Source organism: Acartia tonsa, chromosome 4 (assembly GCF_053477335.1).
Source record: "Acartia tonsa isolate MP-2025a chromosome 4, ASM5347733v1, whole genome shotgun sequence".
NCBI lineage: Eukaryota > Metazoa > Arthropoda > Copepoda > Calanoida > Acartiidae > Acartia > Acartia tonsa.
The window spans coordinates 14548937-14572209 of record NC_137263.1 but is presented as its reverse complement, the minus strand read 5'-3'; the positions used below and the strand labels follow the sequence as shown (position 1 = coordinate 14572209).

Below are 23273 nucleotides of genomic sequence, written 5' to 3'. Positions count from 1 at the left end.
ATAAATTTTTTGTAGCTTGACTGACAGATTGACGTACAAAGTAAATTATATAGTGGTTATTTATTGGTATGGGAAGGGGAATCTTCTCAATAAATTTCCGTCGTCTTTCTGAAATAGATGCCGAGGAAATCTCATTTTCACCATAGCGTTACTAACTGACGGGTGAACAGTTGATCATAAAGTAGTTTCGCTACCAAAAGCCCTACTTTTTCATGTAAAATGTTTTTTGACATGGGATTAATCCAGTTAACCTGAGGTTTAATATTTATAATTACTAAATTCCTTCAAAAATATGCTTAAAAGGAGTCTCGATCCTGCCAAAAAGCTTTACTGTACTCATATGGAAAGGCATTCTATGCTTTAAATTATTAGTTTTCCCTCTACTTATCACAATCATAAAAATAAAAAGAGTGTCACCTGGCAAAAAGTGACGCTTCCAGAGGTCCATGAGAGACAGGGGACGAGACAGACAGGTTTATTCCAGGCTGATGCAGCCAGGCTCGCCATATGGCCTCCCATTGATATACCATGACAACATAGTGGCCCAAATCCCTGCTTCTCCGCCCATTTTAACAGCACCTTAAAAATAGCAGAAAATCAACGTTGATAATCACTCAAAAATAATTAAAGTAATTCTAAAAAATGGGTTTATTAATACTTGGATCTTACACCAAATTATCATGCTCCAATAAAGCGAAACTGTATCTGAGTAAAAAAAAACGACCCCCTCCCCCCCAGTCGACTCCCTCCCATCCTACTGGATGAACGAACTGACCAATAAATGACAGGGGAAATAGTAACCTAAATTGACAACAATTTTTCGTCTGTCATAATATTCACGTATAATCTGCATCATTTTCTAAAATTAAAGATGTTTGAAACTTCTCATAGGACCTCAAAAATGGCTAAATAAATAGGGAGGTTTCTTCGGGAAGACGAACTTTTTGCCTTTCATTTTTTTTTGTCAAACCAAAAAACAATTTAAGATTTTTCCTTAAACCTTCAACAATTTTTACAAGAGAAAAAAATAGAACAGACCACTTACCATAAAAATCCACTGACTAAAAATTACAAACAAAACGGTTTGTACCCCCGAGAAAAAAAACAATCAAGTCAGACATAAAAATGCTGTATATTAACCTGTGATTCAATAATATTAGCAGCACCCATGACAAACAGATCAGAGACATGGTGAAGAGAAGATCGAAATTGGTCCTTGGGTTTTCTCAGTCCGTAATAAGGATTCTCTACAATAATAAACATTTTAAAGTAATGGTTAATTACAGTTAGGTTCCAGGACAAGTGACGGAGTCCCAAACGTCGGAGTGGATAAACGCAGGAGTGTTAAAATATTAAACGAATTATATATTTACTATATAGGTTAGGTTAATATATGAATATACAAATAAGCCCCCCCCCCCCCCTCGCAGGGGTTAGACATTTAAAATACCTAAAAGATGGTTTAAAATAGGTTAAGTGTCCACTCCTGCGTTTGTCCTAGGACATTTAAAAAACCCATTCATATTAAGATGGCTTTGCAAGTTTTGCTTTCACACAGAGTGTCTGTTAAGCGATGATGTTTTAAATATATTGAAAAAAGGGATGGAACGCAGTTTTTTCCCCTAATCTCTTTAAAAAGTCCTAACCATACGGGACTACTTAATACCCAATATAATCTGACCTTACCTAACCTGGAATAATAAACAAATAGAAAAACACTACCTCCTTTCAAACATAATTAAAAATAAGGGAAGGAATTCAGTGCTCTACAAGAGGGGGGGGGGGGGGGCGAAAGTGACACTTTTTGAAACCAAAACTAAAAGTCAACAAAGGAACTCAACTAAAAAAAGAGTTACAGGTCTGAGATTTTGCATGGCAGTTGCTTTATAGGGGTACAATTTGGAACTGTGAAGAAACGGCGGCGCAACCGCCAAAAACCGCCGTTTCCCGCCGAAATTTTTTTGCCTTTTCTCGGCGGTTTTCGGCGGTTGTGCCGCCGTTTCTTCACAGTTCCATATTGTACCCCTATAAAGCAACTGCCATGCAAAATGTCAGACCTGTAACTCTTTTTTTAGTTGAGTTCCTTTGACTTTTAGCTTTGGTTTCAAAAAGTGTCACTTTCGCCCCCTCCCTTTGAAGCAAAGGAAAAATTTCATGATGTTCACATCTAAATGACTTTCAACTTACAGCAAGTTTATTGTTATTGAATAAAATAAAAAAAAGGCATACTAATATCTTCCTACCTATAATTATAGAACCAACATTCATTTCTTTAATTAAAGGTTTGGCCATCAAGGATCGTCGTCTCCAGAAGTAATGGTCGCCAGTGCCAGCAAAATGTAAAACTAAAGGTCTCTTCCCCTCCATCCAATGATTTCTGTCGTCAGCTTTATTCTTCCATTTTTCTGGTAACACAGCCTGATATAAGTTATAGTAATAGTTATAAGATATACATGGAGATACTGACAGGCAAATTTTTTTCGTCATTTAGCTTGCTAATATGAACATCATTAATTTATCAGTATAATTTTTTTAGCCTGCTGTGAGCATCACTTTGTCAGAGAACATAAAATTCTGGTGCAACATCCAAGTAATAATATATCTATCTATTGTTAGGTATGGTTTAAAAAGATGACGTAATAACATTTTTAGGCGTTATTATTATACAGAATTTAGGCTCATAACATTATTATACTTTGTCCAAGGAATCATCTAATTTTAAAAAACCAGATAAATATTTCACCTGAAAATATGCAATATGCCCTTCTTGTGGCAAAATACCAGGTAAAAGGTCACATATCGGGGAACTAAATTCTCCTAAAAAAACATGATAATATAAAGGGACTATGTACGAACGAGAGCAAGTTCTTTTGCATAGAAATAAATTATTTTTAAAAAGTTAATGGTTTTCCATGGTCTTAATTTTGAGAAAAAAGTTTCAATATGCATAGTGAGTCGAGGCAAAAAAACTCTAAATCACTGCTGGAAGGTTCTTGAAATCACTTGCTCTCGTTCGTGCATAGTCCCCTTTATAGAAAAATTTGTATTTTAATAACATCCCCACCCATCCTTAATATCAAAAAAAGATAAATCAAAGTATTTAAGTAAAAAAACATTTAACTAACTCTGGAAATAGGAATTCATTGCAACACAATCTAATAGCAATATATTGACAGCCCGTTTTGTGGCTAGAATGCTTTATTTTATGACAACAATGCAAGATTTCAAAAAAGAATTTACCATCAATTATGACACAACCATCTTGTGTTTCTTGTTTATTTAATTTAACAGGTACATCTAGCGAGGAAAAATATTTTTGCGCCAGTTCCCGGTCTCCAAATTCTTTTCTTAATCTAAATAGTTTATTTTACACTGGCGCTGCATCCCTAGCATCTAGGGAATCTGTATGGAAGACGGAAACAGAAAAAAGCTTAAAATCATAGCAATGATTTAATATTAAAATAAAATAGCCTAAAACCATCCCAGGACCTATGTAAAGTTCCCTAACTTTTTCAGTTCATTAGTTATTAGTCATAGTTAGCTTCAGACAACAAAAGCTTTACTACTTTATATAATCGGATACAAAATAAAGATCATACAAATAACAAACCTAACATACCACAGATTTGGGGTTTTAACATAGTTGAACGAGATTTTTAATTGATTGATTTAAACGTAGACGACTTTTTTGTCTTAAAAACCTAACTTAGGATTTATTAACAAGTCAAGTCTTAAAATTATTTCTAAATAGTTTAGAATTTTATTACCTTATTACTTTTTCTAAAGTTTTTGGTTTGCCCCATCCCTTTGTGAAAAACTTAGAAAGAAGGACAGATCTATAAACTTGATCAAGTCTACTTGCTTCTAACATACACATTCTAACTCTGAAAAATATATTATAATTGAAACAAATGTTTACTTATAGACAATAATTATTGAAGACATATTATAGAGATGTAAGGTTTTTATTTGTTTGTCCGTTAATATCTAGCAATAGATGTAGAATATACGTGGATATTATGACAAGGTTAAAATTTTCGTCAATTTAGGTTGCTAACACAATTCGTTTATTGGTCAGTGGAGGGGAGAGTATGGGGTAAATGTGATGGAAGGGGAGAGTCGTTATTTAAGGCTGCTGCAAGTTTCACTTTATTAGAGAAAATGAAAATCTGGTGTAAGATTTAAGTAATAACTTATCCATTTATCTAGCTAAACACTGAACCGATATTATATAAGATTTAAATAGAAAAGTTACAGCTGCATTAAAGTATATAAAATTTTCTTTAAAAACTATTAGGTACCTAGATATATATTAATAAATGTAGGGTCAAATTTTTTGTAATTGTAAAAGTAGCTTAGATTAAGTAATCTATATGGTTTTAACTTTAATAATACAAGGAATAATTTTCTCAACCAACTCTAATATGATGTATGGACGGACATATCTTAGCTTCAGAGTATCTGCCCAATAAGATATAAAAGTTTTCCGGAATTTTAAAGTTAGAGGGAGATTTGAAATCTGCATCAAATTTTGAGGATTTTTTATAAAATTCGTTTTTTCTATAATTCTTTATCTAAAAGCGGAAATGCAATTTAAGTTAATTAATTTTGGCATCTGTGATTGGTGGATTTAAAAAATCTGCGCTCTGATTGGATGGCGTACATCATTCAACCAATTAGAGCGCAGGTAGTTTAAAATCCACCTATCCTATTGGTCAAAATTAATTAACTTAAAATGCATTTCCGCTCTTAGATAAAGAATTATACAAATACCGAATTTTTTAAAAAATCCTTAAAATTTGATGCAGATTTCAAATCTCCCCCTAACATTAAAATTCCGGAAAACTTATATATCTTACTGCCCAATCACATATACAAATCAAAATGTTTTACCTTTTATATCCAACCAACTTAATATGTTATGGAATCAGCTTTTTTATACACCAATATCCAAATCATTTAATCTGCAATAGTTGATATTCATATAAAAAAATTATAATTTTCAAGCATCAATGTTAGAAATTTTATCACAGATAACATTTAAATATATGTTCCTATGTTTACATTTTATTTGTCATTTATTACTTGCATTGATCAATAAAAATAATCAATACAAAAAAACATTAAATTTTACGTTTTTGTCAATTTAAACAATCAACAATAATAATAGATATATTATATACATGGATTATGACATGGGAGCGAGTTTATGTTACTAACATGGAACTTATTTGTTGGTCAGTTCATTTATCCAGTAGGAGCAGAGAGGATTGGGTAAAGGGGTGAATAGGGGGTGTTGGTATATTAGCCATAGGCGGGTTTCTTTTTATTAGAGAACATTAAAATCTTGTTAAACATCCAAGTAATAATATATCCATTACAATAATTTATTTTAAATAAACTCGTTCGGTAGGTAATTTATTCAGGTATTTAGAGATGTTTGAGCTAAGCAGTCTCTTCAAGATCATCAGAACCTCAAAAATTCATCCAACCTAAAAGCATAATAGTTTTTTATCGCATCGTATTATAGACATATTTAAAATGAAAAATTAAAAGATTAAACCAGTTTTGTTAACCCCAATCATGTATCAACTTTAAAAGTATAATATATCTAGGGAAAAAAATATTCTATGAAAACGTCGATGATGTCGCCAGACATACCTGGGGCCGTGTCTTCCCAGAGGATCATCTGGAAACATGAGAACATCTCCCACAAATGTTGGCATCAATATTCTTTTCTCTATTGTTTCACGATGTTGGGGACTCTCCTGAAAGTATAAGGTGTTTACAAAGGAAGGGTGGATTAATGTAGAGATAATAAAAAGCATGTCAAATTTCATATAATTTTATAAGTTTCTCAACTTGAAATAAAGGAATCTCTACATTATCATTGTCATAATTAAAGACAATAAAGTAGAACAGCTTTCCTTGCTGTAAAATATAGGGGGGGTTTTTTAATGCAACCATCTCGTAATCAGTGAGCAAATGGCACTTAGAATACGAATTTCCATCTATAATTTTGCATGAGTAATCCTTGGTAGGTATATTTTCCCTAAATCGAACAAAAAGTTGGAAAAGTAACGGCTAACGGCTGGCGGCTCATCTGTTTTGCCATTTGTTTGATATCTATATTGCAAATTAGTCACGAAACCTCTCTCAACATAATACTCTTTTCTACTCCAAAACGCTATCAAACGGTTCTAGACGGTAGCTGTTGGTACTAGAAGTTTTAAAATTGGTTATTGCTATCATTTAACATGAATTAAATCAAAAATATGTTTTAAAAAGTTGATTCCTACGTAATTGATGATGGATTTACCCTGAAAATAGGCAAAAAACGGCTGAACGGCTGAGCCGCTAGCCGTTACTTTTCCAACTTTTTGTTCGATTTAGGGAAAATAGACCTACCAAGGATTACTCATGCAAAAGTTCAGATCGAAATTCGAATTCTAAGTGTCATTTGCTCACTGATTACGAGATGGTTGCATTAACCCCCCCCCCCCCTTAGGTTACTTGGCGAGTTTAGCTACCTGGATCAACTTAACTCTAGCATGATTGTGAAAATACATGTATAACACAGTGGGACAGGGGTGTATATTCTGCACAAGATTTATTTTTTTTCCCCTGCTACAATTTTTTTTATTTTTTCCCCCCCTAGATTTTTCTTAAAAAGTAGGGGGGAAAATAGAAAAATATTTAAAGAACTCTATATTTTATTTATTTCATCCCTCCTACCACACATTTTTTTTAGTTTTTTTTTAACCAAGGAGGGGGGCGAAATGGAAAAAATGTTTTCAGTTTTCTTAATTTTTACATTTTTTTCCCTCCAACCACTTATTTTTTATTTTTTTCCCCCCCTTCTGAGCAGGGGATCCCATGCAGAATATATTATACACCCCTGCAGTGGGATCTTTTGCCAAAAAACGGGACATTAAGGGTAGACAAAAGTAAACATCAATAAAAAAGCTTATATTTGACGAAATGATGTAATTTCTTTTGCTTTAACTCAAAAATAACATAAATTTTGCTCCTGTTAACTTCTAATGTGCATTTGGTAAGTACGTCTGGCGGTTTTTGAGGAGCGAAGCTACCCTATTTTTAAAAAATCTATAAACCTTCAAACTTTAGTTTGGATAGGAATATTTTAACAAAATAAACGTCTATGTAAATATTTCTTCAATGCAAACAATGTTTGTGAACAGGAATATAGCGTCAGGTGCACCCAGTTCGAGTCCCGGCATTTTTAGGTAGGTCCAGTATAAGTAAAATAGGACACTAATAAGGCATGTTTTCTAATGTTTTTTTTTTACAGATATAAACAACAATAACATAATTTTAAAAACACTTTTGATTTTGTGTTAATACCTTTATTCTAAGCCTAGCTATCTTCATTTAAAGTTTGTAAAAGAATATAAACATAATTGCTTATATTATATTCTCTCTCAAACGTATATTTCTCTCTCTCTCTCAGACGCATATATAATGTTTTTGCAAATTATAATTAATCCCCGAATTTGAATTTCTGCTAACCAAAACCAGTTAGAAATACAATTTTTTTCAGAACACATGAAATTTAGCAAATTTAATTGCTAAAATAAAAGTATTTATAAGTCATCTTTTTTAAAGGACTCCTTGTTCCCTTAAATGTCCATTAAAACCGCGAGAACGGCAAAAATCGTTAAAAATCACACCTACGGCGGCAAATAACGGCGAAACGGTTGGCCGGAGGCAAATAATGCATAAGTAAAGAAAGTTCCGCCTCAAAAAGTTGGAAAACATTGCAGAGATGACTTTGAGCTCTAAAATGACTCCTTCCCCCTCTAACGAGGGAAAATTTCAAATTAACGAGAACGAAATTGTTCAAACCATGCAATGTAAAATGCTCAATTACTCAAAAACGGACGGAAGGCCCCAGGTTATGAAAACTGTTTTAAACACAATACATGTTGCATTATAATATTATTATTGCAAAACCCGGGGCATCCTGGCCGTTTTTGGGTAAAATGGAGAAAACTGATTTTTTGGGGTTAAAAATCTTAATATTTTTGGTGAAATTTTCTCACAAAATGTCAATTTACACCACCAAAAAAATATTTTTTTTTAAATTTTTCTTTAATTAGACATTGGTACAGGTATCTGAAAAGTACCTCAATCAAAAATTATTTTCATAGGATGAACATAAATGTATTTTTTGTTGCTTTGAAAAAATTGTGTAAAAAAATCTGGAAAATCATCAAAACTGAAAAGAAATTTTTCACTACCTTTTTTAAAAATTGCATAAATCCGCCAAAAATGAATATTTTTAAAAAATTTCTTTTCTAGCTGTCTACTTACAGCCATTATTAATTCCTAGGATAGATAAAAGTCAATTTTAAATTTTTTGGATGTCCCACTGGATCCCACTGTGTATAACGTAGCTTTGAAATAACATAAGAATATATGCTGCCTATTGATATGTTTGTATCTTTAATCCTTAGAGAAAAAAATGTTTTTTTTTAAATTTACTGTTTATTTAGTAAGATCTGACATATAGAAATATTTATTTTTACCTCATAAATGTCTCTGAAATTATCTCTTGAAACAACAATCCCTTGCTTGGCTGTGGCATAATCTAATATCATTCTAAAAAAAGATAATATTAAAGCTCTTTCATATGTGTTTGTTTATACAATAAATGTAGAAGTATAGATGTATAACCTAGCCAACTACCCGGCTAGGGACCTTTTTCGTCTGCGTTCTGCTCTTTTATAGTAACTTGGCTGTGTTAATATTTCTGACGCTTTTAGCTGATATACAAAGACCCATTTGAAAGTCGACACAGGGTCTTCACTTCGTAAACATACAATTATTTAACCTCTGTCCCCTCTATTCTTTTACATTAATGTATATACCTGTCATCATACGAGTTTATTGCTTTGTTGCCACATTTTCTGCTTGGAGTGAAAACTAGGAGGCCCTTCTTCTCCCAATCATCAAGGGTATTCTTTACCTCCTGTTCTCCACCCATTCTAAAAAAATTTTAATTTACCAGAGATCATAAGGGTTAAGACAATGGACAATAAATTGATGGACTTATTCCCCACATATTAATAAAAATTATCCCTTCTGTTGATTAGTCATGAAAAATCATATATAGAATAGTATCAAAGACACACAATGATACAAATCATAGAATAATACTAGTTTTGTTAGCCAGGCCCTTCGGCCCCTCTGGGCTTACAAAACTGTTTTTTTTTCCTTATAATTTTTCAATTTTAATATCCACGGAAAGCTAACTATAATGTGATGTGATATATAACTATTACCTATACTGAGGTAGAAAAGCCACAACGTTACTGTGTCCTCTCCTCTTGAAATAATCTATCACAATTTCAATTCCTTTTAATGAAAACTTTGAAGATTTGCCATGGCTGAAAGCAACGTTAGAACCATCAATGATTATTGGCCTGAGACCCCTCTTCCTTTGGTTGTTTTCTGTGTTGTAAATTGTTGGGGCTTTGTTTAGTGTTGAGGGAGGAATACTGCTAGGAATCATGAAACCGCCAGTCTAAACAGATAAATAGTTTATGGAGGGCTACTAACATTCTGACAATTCTAATCATACAAATCTGTCTCTAACAACTCAAAATTTTTGTGAACTTTTACAAAAAAAAAATGGGAATGTTCAGACGTTCAAGCAGAATAACACTGTCCCAATAATTATACTGAGAATTATATTTAGTGAAGAAATGCTTAGACTTTTCCACTGGTCTGTTAGTGCAAGTAAATAGATAAATAACAAGTAAATAATTCGAATTGCATGACAAAACATTTTTTTAAATCAAATTAGCCTTAAGATTTTTATATTCTTAACTTTTTTTCCAGTATGGCTACCAAACCGATGGATTAGAACTGGTTTTAAGCCATACTGGAAGATCATGTATAGCATCGTAATAAAAACAATTTACACGAATATTAAAATATAAATTATAAGATTGGAACTAGTTATGTTTTAATATCCACGGCAATCTGTCTATAATACGATGCATAAATAACTATGGTATAAAGTTAAAAGACGGAATGAAAATCACCTGAGGTCTCGACACTTGTCTCTGTTTCTTCTTTCCTTTCCTCTGATTTTGAATTCTGACAGACAATGGGGGATAATTTCCTGTGTCCAGGGGAATAAAATCCATGTTTGTGATGGCAGTCATGGGTGTATGGTATCTGGCGGCTATTTCCTATAACAATGGTGGATATATTATTACTTGGATGTTACACCAGATTTTCAAAAAGTGAAACTCGCAGCAAGCTAAAAAACGATTCACCCTTTTCAACATCCTCTCCCCTCCTACTGGTTAAAGGAACTGACCAATAAATGATTTCCATGTTAACAACCTAAATTGACACTTTTTCCCCTGTCATAAAATTCACGTATGTTCTGTATCCATTGATAGATAATTGTAGCGTAGATACAAGGGAGGAATGGGACATTGCAATGTAAAATACAATGGTACTCAAAGGTTTAATAACTAAGTTATCTTTGAATGGATGTTTCCAAACTTTTCAACAAACAACTTTTTTTGGGGTAATCTAAAGAGGCAATTTTGTTTATCATCATTTGGAATGTATATAAATTTATAGAATTTTGAGAATATTGTAAAGAACTATATCAATACAGCGGTTAGCCTAGGACCATCCAAAGACCTATGTCAGGCTTCTCTAAAATGGCGAACCCAATCGGTTCAGTGGTTATTCAGATCTTGTGCTTCAGACAAAAAAAAGCTTACTACTTAATATAATATGATGATAAATCTGACAATTTTACAGAAGTACAATACCTGTACAGATTCATCATCATCATCGTGTACAATTATAACAGAGTCAGAATCTTCTGAGGACTCTTTCTCAACAATAGTATCATCAATTGTTATTGTTTCATGGCCTACTTCACCACATTCAACTACACTTTCTGGCCCATCTCCTGAAAAAGTTTCAAATAAAATCTGACTTTTTTAAAAGAAAAATTACCTACCTTAAAACCATTGCAATGTCACGTGTAAACTTAAAAATATCTAGGCATATTATCATAACTGTAGGCAAGTATTAAAAAGCTTCTTAATTTTCTTGCCATACGGCTCTTTCAATTACGAGTATTAAATAATATTAGTTATTTAACACATCGTTTTATAGACAGGTTTGCGAATATTAAAATGAAAAATATTAAAATTAAACCAGATTTAAATGAATTAATCTTATGATTTCTATTTCAGTATTCGTAGGATATTGTCTTTATACGTTGCTATACATGATGTTTGAGTATGGCTTAGAACCGGTTCTAATCGAGCGGATATTAATATCGGTTTCAAAGCCATACTGGAAAATAAATTAGTAACTACCTTCTTCATTATTTTCAACAAGTCTTAATATCTCTTCTCCGACATTTTCAATAATTGTTTTATCTTCCTTCTCTGCTGTTTCGTCCTTGTCATCAATAATAATGATGTCATCATCTGATTTTTCTTCCAAAATTTTTGGAAGAGGCAGAGGAGATGTAGCACCAATATCATTAATAATGTCAGATACAGTCGGAGTGACTTTGGCCGTGTTGATACAAGCGACATAATCATTTCTAAATAAATGGTTTATTTGTTGTGATGATTTGACTAGTTGATTCCCGGCTGGCAGACGCGGGGCAGATTTGCTGCTACTTTGTGGGGAATTGGGCAGTGGAATGCCAGTCAGAGTGTTGTTTATTGACCCTGTTCTGCTTGAATTTTGATTGTTAGTTTGAGGCTCTGCTGTGGCATTAGACTTATCTTCTTCAGTCATGGTTGGGTCAATAACAATTATTGTCTCGTTTGTTTCTGATTGTGAGGTACTTTGAGATGCGTTCATGAGGTTGCTTCTGTTAGAATTTTTCCTATACAGAAAGTATCTTTAGTTTGTTAACCCGTCGTCACCGTGGCTAACCACGCAGCGCAACCGCTGTAATAAGCTCTTTCACACAAAAATTTGATAATATTCTCAAAATGTAATTCTAATAGAGGCCCTTGTTTAAAATAACCTGGAATTTTTCAGCGAGTTTGCGCTGGCAAATCTAATATGTTTCTGTAATAATTTAAACTTCCTGCGAAACTCTGTAATTGTTTTTAAGTTCCAGGTATTTTAACTACCTGAGCTTTTTCTAATTTCTGTGCAGGAATAGTTATTTTACCTTTGCCGAAAGAATACCCTAATATCTGAATAGTATCAATGGCCAACTCAACGAAGAATTTGTTCTCTATAAGGCCAACTTTAAAGCTTATTAGCTTAAATATTTTTAACACAATGTAATAGTCCTATTTACTCCCTTCTTCAAAACTCATAATAGTTAGGTCATCAAAAATAAGAATGAAATTTTAAAAAATGATATATTAACTGTTCATTCAAGTGTAAAAAATGAAATAGTTGTTAACATAGTTGGAACAGGAAATAAACCTGTCAAAGCTCTAGTTATAAATCTATGGTTAAAAATATTACAAAAATACCTATATTAATAAGTAAATTATGTTTATAATTAACCAATAGTATATGAATGTATGAATATTTGAATAGAAATATTTATAGAAAATATCCCTATGTAGCATATTCATTTAATCTATATCATCTTATTGGTAGTTATTAACTATATTAAGCAATGAATGGCTCATGTGACTGGAATTCTATCCTATCTAAATCTTAACTTATATTGACAAGATGTGGCTTTTTGTGGATAAAACTTGATTCATCTTAAATTGAATAATATTAAACTTAGGCAAAATATAAGCTTGTGGCCTTTTTCTATTCATGATGACACTATAGTCAATACTACAATAAGTACCTAGTTAAACTTTCTTAATAATTCCTTTAAATTCTCACATCAACATTAAATGATGCAGGGATCTAAAGGGATAAGATAATACCCGATAAATAAAAGTAAATCCCCAATGATGGTACACAAAATTACCCCTTCTGAAGTGGTTGAAACGTTTGGACACTCAACTTAATGGACCAAACAATAATTTAAAAATTCAATAAAAATCCTCAAAGTTGTTAAGCCAACGCATAAGAAAACATTGAGACTTGTAGGATGTCTGTGTCTGTAATAAACAGGCCAATGTCCCCTCCCTTCCTGATAAAATGTACCTTTTTTTATTTCTTATCTTACTTCTGACAAGAGAAGTTAGAGTTCTTTTCTTTTTTCCAATAGGAGTGGATATCAAATCACTGGTCAATCGTCCAACGTCAAATGAGGAACTTGAAATTCTACGCAGCGTTTTGTTTCCAACTTTTCCCTGGCGTTTTCTTATTTTTCCCTTACGACCTGGAGTCCTTTTTACACTCTTGGAATTATTATTTGAAGCTTTGGACGCCATTTTGTTTTTGTGTGTTTCTGAAAAAAATGTTACATATTAATATTTGAATATGTGTGCCGTTACGTATTTTAATTGATTAATATACAAATAATGAATAATAAGCTGCATCTTTTATTTTATTAATATAATCTCAATAGTACCATAGTATTTATGTGCGTTATCATAATATTATATTCTACTTCTATTCTATGTGAAACTTTGCTTAAAATAATTCATGCAATGTAACTTTTGTCTAATATTGAACACATTATCTAGCTCTTGCAAGTGAAAAGTCTTACAAAACGCCTATAATTCAAAAATAAAGTATAGGGTAAATAAGGCGAAGTTTGGCCACAATCCAAAAAAAATTAATTTGACTTTTTGGAATCTTAGAGACATTCGAAATTTTATAGGGGTCATATTGTATTTAGTTGCATCAAAACCATTCTGATACGACCCAGAACTTTGCCTTATCTACACTATACTACAATGGAAATGTTCCAATTTACTTCGTTCCATAAGGTTTAAACTAATGCCCGAATAAAATATAACATATAATACAATGTTTAAATAAAATAGTTTGCAATATGAAGGATGATTGTTGATTAATTGATTTTTAATGAGCATGCAACAGGATATGCAAAGCACCAGATTTAATTCATTTTATTCTGTAATTACTACTTGAATTTTTACTTTAATATAGGAACGTACGTGCAAACCATTTGCGTAGGAGTTGGGGGGGATTACTCCGAAAACGTAAAAATCGGAGTAAGGCAATATAGGTTCTATTTGCATCATGTAAATTCTGTGAAAAATTCTACCACAAAAAGCCACCACTAACCACGGTTTCGTAGGTACTATTTTTTTGCAGGCATAAAGGGATAATATGAATTGATGCACATCCCCAATTATGATAACACAAAATAACCTTTTCTATACATTACAATAAGTGTCTGAAACACTTAACTTAATAAGCCAATCAAACAAAATTCAATAAAAGCCCCTGAAGTTGTTAAGCCAACAAATAAGAAAACAATATTATAAAACTTTGGTGACTAGAGCAATAAATAGCCCAGTATCCCCTCCCTCACTGATTTTTTGCTTTTTGTCGCAGAACTTGAACATATCAACTACCGGCCGAAGTTGGTGGTAGATTTTAGACTTTGGCATACTAAAAAAAATAAAAAATAAGTAGGTATGAACTTTCTTCCCAATCACAGTACCAGTTTTGAAGTACCACCTCCTGATTAAATGATAGGCACACGCGTAACCCTTACAAACTTTTAACTTTCATAGGATGAATAATGTAACTGAAAATTAACTTCATAAAGTCCACCGGTTTTAATACATCTTCTAAATTACTAGGTATTACATGTATTTGTAACCAATAATTCACAAACTTTAAAACTGAATGAGCAACACTATACTACTTGGCGCATTTTAAGTAGGTTATATATAAACTTTTTTACATGCAAAATTTAAATGTAATATATTTTACATTAAATTGAAACATTATAACAAAGCATTTGCGAGACAACTATTGCAAACGTTGGGTATGTAAATTTTAATTTAGAATTTAAAGTAATCTTAGAAATTTTAACCAACAAGTGTAAAACAATTGCAATGAAAATAACTAGAGATCAACTATTTATAATTGTAAACTCTTTCTAAATTTTATGTGTTTGCACATATCTATTTTATAAAGTGATATTACTATAATGAAAACAATGTGTAAGATATAATTCTTGGCTTAAAATAAAATAATAGTTTCAAAGTATAGGTTTATTTCTACGATTTGCATTCTACTGAACTGACAAATATTTCGGAGTTTTGTTGAGACCATGGCTGCCAGATTTTTCCAAAATGGTGACAAAATAATTCTTGGAGGCAACAATGAGGCTGAGGCAGTCCAGACTGAAGGCCAGCTCTGTAATTGGACTGGGAGGACACCCTGCCACATCTCTGATGTGGGTAAGGTCCCAGGATGAGAAGAATCTCACCCCTCCACCCTGGGTGCCTATGACAATGGAGTTGACAGATATACCCTCGGACAGGTGGGAGAAGGTGATGGCGGTGATAATGCCCCGGATGGTGGTCTGACACACCTTGGTCAGGTTCACAGTGTACAGGGTCAGGGTGGAATCAAGGGCAACAGCAATGTCGCCACAGGATTCGGAAATGGCGCACAATACCTTGCTGTTGGTGGCGGTGTTTACACCGCCATGATCAGCAACACTACCGGTAGTTGCACTACTGGTGTGGACACACGTGTTGTGAAGCAAGGATTGGGAGTGAAGATCCCATGTCATGATGTAACCATTGCTGGAGGCTGACAGGGCCAGGCTGTATTCTGGAGATAGCACTAATCCTGTTACACAAGCCATGTGTCCATAAAGCATTGTGTGGAAATCAAGATGAAATTTGGCCGGACCTTGGTGTCCACTAACTTTGCTATTAATTTTATAAACTGATATTCTGCCAGATTTGTGACCAAACCAAATTGTTGGTGCAATATTATCACAGGTGGCCACTGACACAGGATCATTCATGGGAAGCAGGGCAAGTTGGGTTTCTTCTCCTTGTCGACTGGTCTTGTAATAGAGAGCACTGTCACCAAATCCCCAACTGAGTAGTGTTGTGGATGGTGGCCCGGGTCCAAGGAAACTTGTATCGGATTGTTTGGCAACAGAACTGTTTCCAACAAGCAGGGTGTTGGCTGGAAGTCCAACCACTTGATTGCTTTCTAGTCGTACAAGGCTTCTCACTTGAAACGGCTGAACCTGTTGCCAGACAACATACGGAGATGGGTATGCCGGTGAACCAACATAGTTGCCCCATTTCAGTCCTGTCACTGTTCTGTACACGGGTGTGTTGCTCGACTTTTCTTTATTTAATTCTATATCTGCAAGGGGGTGGGGAGAGGTAAAAAGTTGAAGCGGTGTCTGACCATAGGTTGCAATCATTGTTTGTCTTGCTCTCCGTTCCAGATCATCCTGTGGCTTGTCAAGATTGTGCGCGTATGTAGCGGGATGAAATACGTTAACAGCCTCTATGGCAGCATTGCCGCGTTGTTTAAATCCAAAGACAAGATCAATCCAGTGAGAAATTTCTTGCTTAACATGTGAAGACTCCAGGGCCTGACGATGGATCTTTACAAACATTCTTGAGTCTGGGGCCCATGGAGGAAGCTCTACATTGTCGACGTCCTTGCCGTTTTGGCGTTTACCCAACGCAAAACCTTCGTCATTTTGAAACAATTCTGGCAAGTAAAAGAGCTGCGGAATTAGCTCTTTCACGTCACTCGACGAAACTCTGCTGACCATATCCCACGAAGTGGCAAGACTGTGGAATGACCGATCTGCCAGGTCAAAATTTCCATCCTGAAACTTGATAAACTCTTGTGTGAATGGAGGCAACCTGACCATAAGATGCAGCACTATGCCTGTATTGCTGTAGTGTGAGGAATAATGGTATGGTCCCATATGGCCAGGTAAGCTGGAGGTTTCATCACCTTTCAACATTTTATAAGTTGTCTCATACTTCTCTCTATTCTCATCAATTTGTATTGCTATTGGTTTCCTAAGATTACGAAAGGATGCTTCAGAAGTCAGGTCCAAATGCTCTGATTTATAATCAGATATGATCCAGGGAAAAACAGGATACTGCATCAGATCATTAGGTGTTCTTCCGGCCAGACTGTTCAGCTCACACAAATATTTAAAATTTGTAATCAACCCCTGGCGCCATCTTTTGGTCAAAGTTTGAAGGTAATCACTCTTGGGATTCAGGCAAATGCCGTTATCTTGCAGAAGCTTGGCAAAAGATTCTCTTACATCTTGGCTTTTAAAGACAATCAGATGAGTTTCACCCGACTGAAGAAACAACTCTAAAGCTATATTCTTCAGCTGATACCTTCGCTTGGACATGGACTCAATCTTTGTAAGTCTTGATGACCAGGAGATGTTGCTGAATACATACAGGTTGTCTTGTGTTACAAGGATGTCAGATTCCAGGACGTCTGTGGGAGTCACCTCTGTTGCAGATTCAACAACCTGAAAATAGAATAATGTTAATTCTCATTAAGATTTTAACTTTTGCACTAGTCAATTAATTAAAACAGGATGTCTGTCTTTCTATGTTTGATAGGTAAAGAATCTATAATATATTGATAAAAATATAAAATTACAAAAATCTAATACCGAGGAAATCACTAGACGATTGGCCTAGCCGTTTAAGATATCTTTTTCCCCAGATAAAAAAGAGCAAATAGTTATTTATCACATAGTAATATTAGACAGCTTTCCGCGGATATTAAAATGAAAAATTATAATATTAAAACCAGATTTGTTAGACCCGAGATCCGAAGGCCCAGGTTCATAAAATTATTAATTTTATGATTTCTGTCTAAATTTTTTATTGAAAATTGTCTGTTATATGCTATATTTGATGGCTGAGAGCCGGTTCAAATCAAGCAAATATTAATCGGTTTCGAAGCCAAAATGGAATAAAAATTACCTGTATTTGTTCTGGATAATCAAGTTTACTATTCAGGTTCTCCTCACTCCTCTCACCCCCAAAAAGGAAGGAAAATCTCTGTTTTTCAGGTTCACACTTGTACTTGAACCCGTCCTTGTAGTATCTGTCTTTGTACAGCCCGGAGTGGGCGGGCTTCAACCTTATGTAGGTCCCTGACAGACCAGTTATGTTCTCCAAAACCTAAATAATAAATACAGTATTGAAAATTTAAAAATATGTTTAATAAGATCTTTTTGGCTTTTTACTTGGAAAAACAAAACATGCCAATGCACTTTAATGGCTTATCTACTAGGATGTATATAATTTGATCGGCCATTGTCTTATCCCTTTAGATTCATGTTATAATTAATTAATGTTTTACCAGTGAATTTGGTTGATACTCCGGATCAAACCAGAGGGCCAGAGGATGTGTCTGGTTGCGAATTATTCTTTTCCAGCTGCGCAGAGACTTCTGGTGCACGCTGATCCGTTCCCGTCCTTGTTCCAGCAGATCTTTGCGGCAAGAGTCATGAGATTGAATTATACTTTCTGTAAATTTTGTTGCTGTGTCTGCTTTATCTCGGGATTCTTTCTGCACCTGATATATACAATACATTAATTGTACATTCAATACCTATAGATTGTAATTTGTAGGAATGGATTTATTATTTCTACGATCATACTCTATTATCATGTTGTACTGTAATAAAGTGAAACTCGTAGCTGGCTACAATACCAATACTCCCCATCAACCCACCCAATCCCCTCCCCTCTTACTGGATGAACGAACTGACCAATCAATGATGTCCATGTTAGCAACCTAAATTGACGACAATTTTTCCCCTGTCATAATATTTATGTGTATCTATTGCAATCAATGAGCAGCACTAAATTTTTGTACACCTGTTTAAGAAAAGAAGAAACACATCTGCCACACTCAGCTTGCCAGGGACCAAAGCTTGGATGATGAACAGGGAAGGTAGCCTCGAAGTTTGCCTGGGGACCCTCAGGGAACATGGCCTTACACAGGACCCGTCCGTAGAACATGGTGCACCTCTTGGCATCGTCTGCACTGCCAAATATCTGGCAGGACTTCATAGTCTGCAGAAGGCAATACCGCAGGGTCTCCCGAGAATCTTCATCTGGGTACATTTCTAAAAACAGAAGATAGTTATTTTTACAAATATTGATAAATCTCTTGGGTTTTAGAACCCTGTTGTTCAAACAAGTGATTGACACATGTTAGTCACTTGTGCCATCTCTTACGTGAGGCAACTATCCCTATGATTACCCCGAGACCGTGCATGACACGTAGATAGCGCATTCGCTTATTGTTGTCGCATAAGGGATCATTTCGAATCGCAGCCCATCACCACATCATAATGGTCCTTACAGCTATCATATCAGCTAATCACAGTTAGGACCTCCAGACAAAGGTGCAGGGAGTAAGGGAGGGGGCAATGGATCGAATATTCAATTTTTTGGAGTCTCAGACTTTGGGTACTGGCTTAAAGGGAATGTGCACGAATACAGCAGATTCTGACTGACTTTGGGTACTTGCAAAGGTGCCATTTAAAACCAGCTTGTCTGCAAGACTTTTGAACGCGTATTCATGCCCTTCATGAACAATATTTATTTTAGAGATACGCCAAAATAAGTTTAATTTAAACACTAATAACACGAAAAGAGGCTAAAATTGAATTCAATGTGAATATAAAGTTGTTAACAGATATTTTAAAATTCTTAGTATAATCAAAAATAACTAAATACCTGCTAGAATAGATAAGATATTAAATCTTGATTCAAGAATCTTGATAAGATCAATCTTCCTTCTCTCAGTTCCATATTTGAACATGTGAATAAGAACTGTCCCGCCAATAGATTTTGCCTCTGCAAGAGCTAAACAAAAATGGTTATTATTTTTTAGGTAATTGTAAAATGGAATGTCACCTTTCTCTATTATTACCAAGGACAAGTGACCAGGATTCTGACAAACAATTCTAATTGAAAATCCCTCCCTCCCCCCCTTATCTTATCCACTTCCCTTTAGTTACAGAACAAAACAAGTTTTACGGCAAATTACCTAACAAAAATATCAAAATTTTCAGCCATTTCAAATGGCATTAATTTGTGGGATCACGGCCTCTGATCATCACAAAAAAAGGGCTGACCTTTTGCCAGACTTTGTGGCTGGTCAGCGTCCAGACAAAGCCGGAGGATGGACAAGCCCAGAGTTTCTTCTTCAGGTAGGAGACGTGAGGTGACCGAGGTCAAATAGTTGACATAAAACCTGACCATCTGATTCACACGAGACATGAGGCTGGAGCTTGAAGCTGGAGATGCTAAAATAAAGATACCTTAATGAGTAAAACAATATAAATAAAATGTTATACACCTCAAATGATCATATAACATTGAGGATCTGCATATAAAAGAGTAAGAAGGGAGTATAAAAATAGCCTAAAACTATCTCAAGATCTAATTATAATCTTTAGATGAAATAGACTACAACCTTTCCGGGACCTATATGAAGCTTCCCTTAAAAGGAGAACTCAATCAGTTCAGTGGCAATCTTAAGATTAAATTATTAACTTTCCTAAATATTTAATGTTTAACAGGATCATACGTAATAAAAAGATGTATAAGAAAAATCATAATTTATCATTACCATGATCAGTTGGTCCAAATGGTGAGCTACAGTCTTGATCAACATCATGAAACTCATCCCGTTGAAAATACTTTGGTCCCAACGGTATCGGGTTCTGTTCCCGGCCAATATTCCTTGCAATCCCAGTCTCCAGGGTCAACAGAGTTTCCTCAATGATGAGACAAATACCAGACCTCAAGCTGATCATTGAGTTTTCTGACAGCGGAGCGAGCTTGGTATGGAATGAGGGTGGGTCACTCTTACCAGGGATTGGCGGATTTATGAGACCGCTGGTTAGGAATAATACATCCAGAATATTTTCATATTCAGGACACTTCTTGTCAGCATAAAACACAATTAACATCCTAAAAAATAGAAACTCGATAGTTAATTTGTTGTCATGTAACATATTAAACTAAATCTTCAACATTCAAACATAAACATTAAATAAAAATTCTTCTTGTAGGCAGCTTAGTTTCACATTTAGGGTATTTTAATGACTATTAAGTGCGAAGAGAAAAATGTAAAAAGTATTTTCAAGACGAACATACAAAAGAGATAGGTAAAGTAGATTTACAATTAAAAAGTGCAAATATTGATACCTTAAGATATTATTAATATCTTCAGCCAAAAGCTCGGACTCATTGCACCCAAAAATATCAGATTCCTTGTCAGGCATGTCCCCAAGCTTGACCAGACCAGCCATTAGTGTCTGCAGCAAGTGTTCGGACATCAGTTTAGAGGCAAAGGCGGGGATATTGGCCAGCAACTCGTGAATATGACATAGAAGATTATGGCCAAGTGATAGATAGGATATAGATGATAATATCAGAGGAAGGATTAAGCATGAGGCTTCAAGTCTTAGTTGAGGTGGACTTTGTTTGTTAAATTCAAATGGTATGTTGACATCTATTGGGTGACCGTGGATAAGAGATAATGTGGAGCTAATTAGATGGGGAGAAGGAGCTGCATCCTGTATAAGAGCTGCCAATTGGTAATATCCTCCATTTTCTATAAACTTAGCCACCAGAGGTTTGCTTGACCGTTCTAGTATAAGGCCAATAATATCCAGTGAAGGTGAATGAATTTCTGAGCTTGAGTGTCCGACTAAGGGGAAAAATACTTCCGGTTTCAGCTCTGTCTCTGTTAACTGCTTGCTTTCTGTGTCAGACAATACAGTGAATGTGGATAGAATTTTGCGCAATAGCACACAAACTAAACATCCAATAGCACATTCTTTGCTTTGAAAGAATGAAGAGTGTGAGTGGGCTTGAACAACTGTGGGTGAAGCTGGTTGTGTTAAAACTTCCCACTCCCCCACTTTATCTTCTTCTGTTTCAAAGCATTCAAAGTCAAGATCTTTCTCACTAGAATGTCTGGACTCCGAGGTATCCATTGCATCTATAGTATCATCCGTCCTGTTGGCCAGCAAAGTGGACTCTTCAGAGAGGCGAGTAATAACTGAGTCAGGTGGATTTATTAGAGCTGACGAGGCATCGACAACATCATTCTTGTGGACAATGTTTATTAGATCAGTGTTCCGGTTTTCTTTCACCATTGTAACATGAAGCAGACTACGGGCTAAGTGCGGCAAGTAAAGCAGGTTGGGAGGAATGGTTGATATCACTAACTTTACTAATTTCATCATAAACTCTGCCTCTAGGGGGAATGTTGCAAGTATTCCTGACACGTCATCTTCTGTGAGGCGCGTGTCCTCGGATTCATTAATGTTCTGCAGACAAAGTAGAATGTCGTCGAATAATTTGTGTGTTTTCATCATTTCCAGGTTGAACTGTACACATGGGTTCTGGTCGCTGACAAGCTGGGCCAGGAATTGAGATGTTAGTATTACTCCTGGCTGAATTTTGTTAGCTGGATATTTTTCTAATAACTGGAGGCTTAATCTAAATAGAAAATTTGAAACATATTTTTATTGGTATGTTTCGTAAATATAAAGGGACATCCTATTTAATTGTTTGAGTAAGAAAATACAAAATAATTTTATGTACTGTCCTCTACCCGATTCTGCGCTTTTATTCCTTAATTTTCTATCTAGAGTGAAAATATTTTTTTTATTAAAAAAAAAATTTGTCTTGAAGTTTACCTTATAAGCTGGGGATGAAATAGGGCTGTGTGTCCCCCAACATCAACACAACTGGCCTGCAGAACCATGTGAAGAATTTCCAGATTGGCATCTGCTTTAGCGGACAAAATGGCAGATATCAGCTGAAACCCACCAACCCGAACAAAATCATCCAGCAGAATCTGATTTGATGTCAGGACCGATATTACATTTGATATTGTTCCAATGATTGTTTTGTTTGAATATCCATTGTCAAGGGCTTGAAGGCAAAGCATAAGAAGGCACTCGGCCCCTCCAACTCGCTCAATGGCAGCAAGCATGTGCCAGCTATCCTTGGTCACCAGACCGCTGGGCTGACACACTTTACGCCAAAATGACCGAGGACTAAAGTGGGCTACCACATTTTTCGCCAGGTCCAAGTGTTGGATCAGTAACTTGGGTTGGGATATGATCTTGGTACAAGCATCGAGTAAGTCAGGCAGATACGCATGGATTTTGTCCAGGCAGATGTTCTTTGTCTTGTAAAGTCCATTCAAGTCACGGGGGCCAAGAATAAAGTTTAACACAATATTTTCCTGCAAAATAAATGTAACTTAAGACAAATTATGCCAGAAATTAAAAAGAAACATGTTAATCTTAATCTTTACAAAATCTTTTTTTAACTATGATACCT

At 34.8% G+C, this 23273-nt stretch overlaps 3 protein-coding genes across 4 annotated transcripts in view; all 3 read right to left on the bottom strand.

The window, feature by feature from the left end:
• LOC145316200 (protein ABHD18) overlaps positions 1 to 4982 on the bottom strand; it is a 7042-nt gene extending 2060 nt beyond the window's left edge. For both annotated transcript variants that reach the window (XM_080156555.1, XM_080156556.1), the window contains exons 1-7: positions 4894 to 4982; positions 3768 to 3884; positions 3241 to 3353; positions 2744 to 2817; positions 2244 to 2418; positions 1141 to 1247; positions 418 to 579 (exon numbers count right to left, since the gene is read on the bottom strand). In XM_080156555.1, coding sequence (XP_080012681.1) covers positions 418 to 579; positions 1141 to 1247; positions 2244 to 2418; positions 2744 to 2817; positions 3241 to 3353; positions 3768 to 3877 — 741 coding nt within the window. In that variant the 5' untranslated portion in view covers positions 3878 to 3884; positions 4894 to 4982. The remainder of the gene's footprint in view (positions 1 to 417; positions 580 to 1140; positions 1248 to 2243; positions 2419 to 2743; positions 2818 to 3240; positions 3354 to 3767; positions 3885 to 4893) is intronic.
• Positions 4964 to 13390, bottom strand: LOC145316199 (uncharacterized). The gene is made up of 9 exons (XM_080156554.1): positions 13147 to 13390; positions 11379 to 11902; positions 10821 to 10963; positions 10071 to 10220; positions 9306 to 9547; positions 8892 to 9008; positions 8550 to 8622; positions 5662 to 5768; positions 4964 to 5492 (listed from the first exon to the last, which is right to left on the bottom strand). The coding sequence occupies exons 1-9, from the start codon at positions 13374 to 13376 to the stop codon at positions 5468 to 5470; spliced, it is 1611 nt and encodes a 536-aa protein (XP_080012680.1). The 5' UTR covers positions 13377 to 13390; the 3' UTR covers positions 4964 to 5467.
• Positions 13376 to 23184, bottom strand: mv (lysosomal-trafficking regulator mauve). The gene is made up of 9 exons (XM_080156551.1): positions 22622 to 23184; positions 21120 to 22421; positions 20539 to 20882; positions 20042 to 20212; positions 19641 to 19769; positions 18774 to 19024; positions 18253 to 18468; positions 17871 to 18071; positions 13376 to 17407 (listed from the first exon to the last, which is right to left on the bottom strand). Exons 1-9 carry the CDS (start codon positions 22918 to 22920, stop codon positions 15158 to 15160), a joined length of 5163 nt encoding a protein of 1720 aa, XP_080012677.1. The 5' UTR covers positions 22921 to 23184; the 3' UTR covers positions 13376 to 15157.
• Between the last annotated feature and the right edge of the window lie 89 nt (positions 23185 to 23273).

Coding starts and splice junctions, on each gene's coding strand:
- LOC145316199 (XM_080156554.1), bottom strand. CDS start 13,376: ATGGCGTCCAAAGCTTCAAATAATAATTCCAAGAGTGTAAAAAGGACT. Junction 10,964..11,378: donor TGTTGAAAATAATGAAGAAG/GTAGTTACTAAT, acceptor AAACTTTTTCAG/GAGATGGGCCAGAAAGTGTA. Junction 5,493..5,661: donor CTGGGAAGACACGGCCCCAG/GTATGTCTGGCG, acceptor TTATGCTTTTAG/GTTGGATGAATTTTTGAGGT.
- mv (XM_080156551.1), bottom strand. CDS start 22,920: ATGCTTGCTGCCATTGAGCGAGTTGGAGGGGCCGAGTGCCTTCTTATG. Junction 20,213..20,538: donor ATTTGGACCAACTGATCATG/GTAATGATAAAT, acceptor TCTTTATTTTAG/CATCTCCAGCTTCAAGCTCC. Junction 19,770..20,041: donor GCCACAAAGTCTGGCAAAAG/GTCAGCCCTTTT, acceptor ATTTTTGTTTAG/CTCTTGCAGAGGCAAAATCT.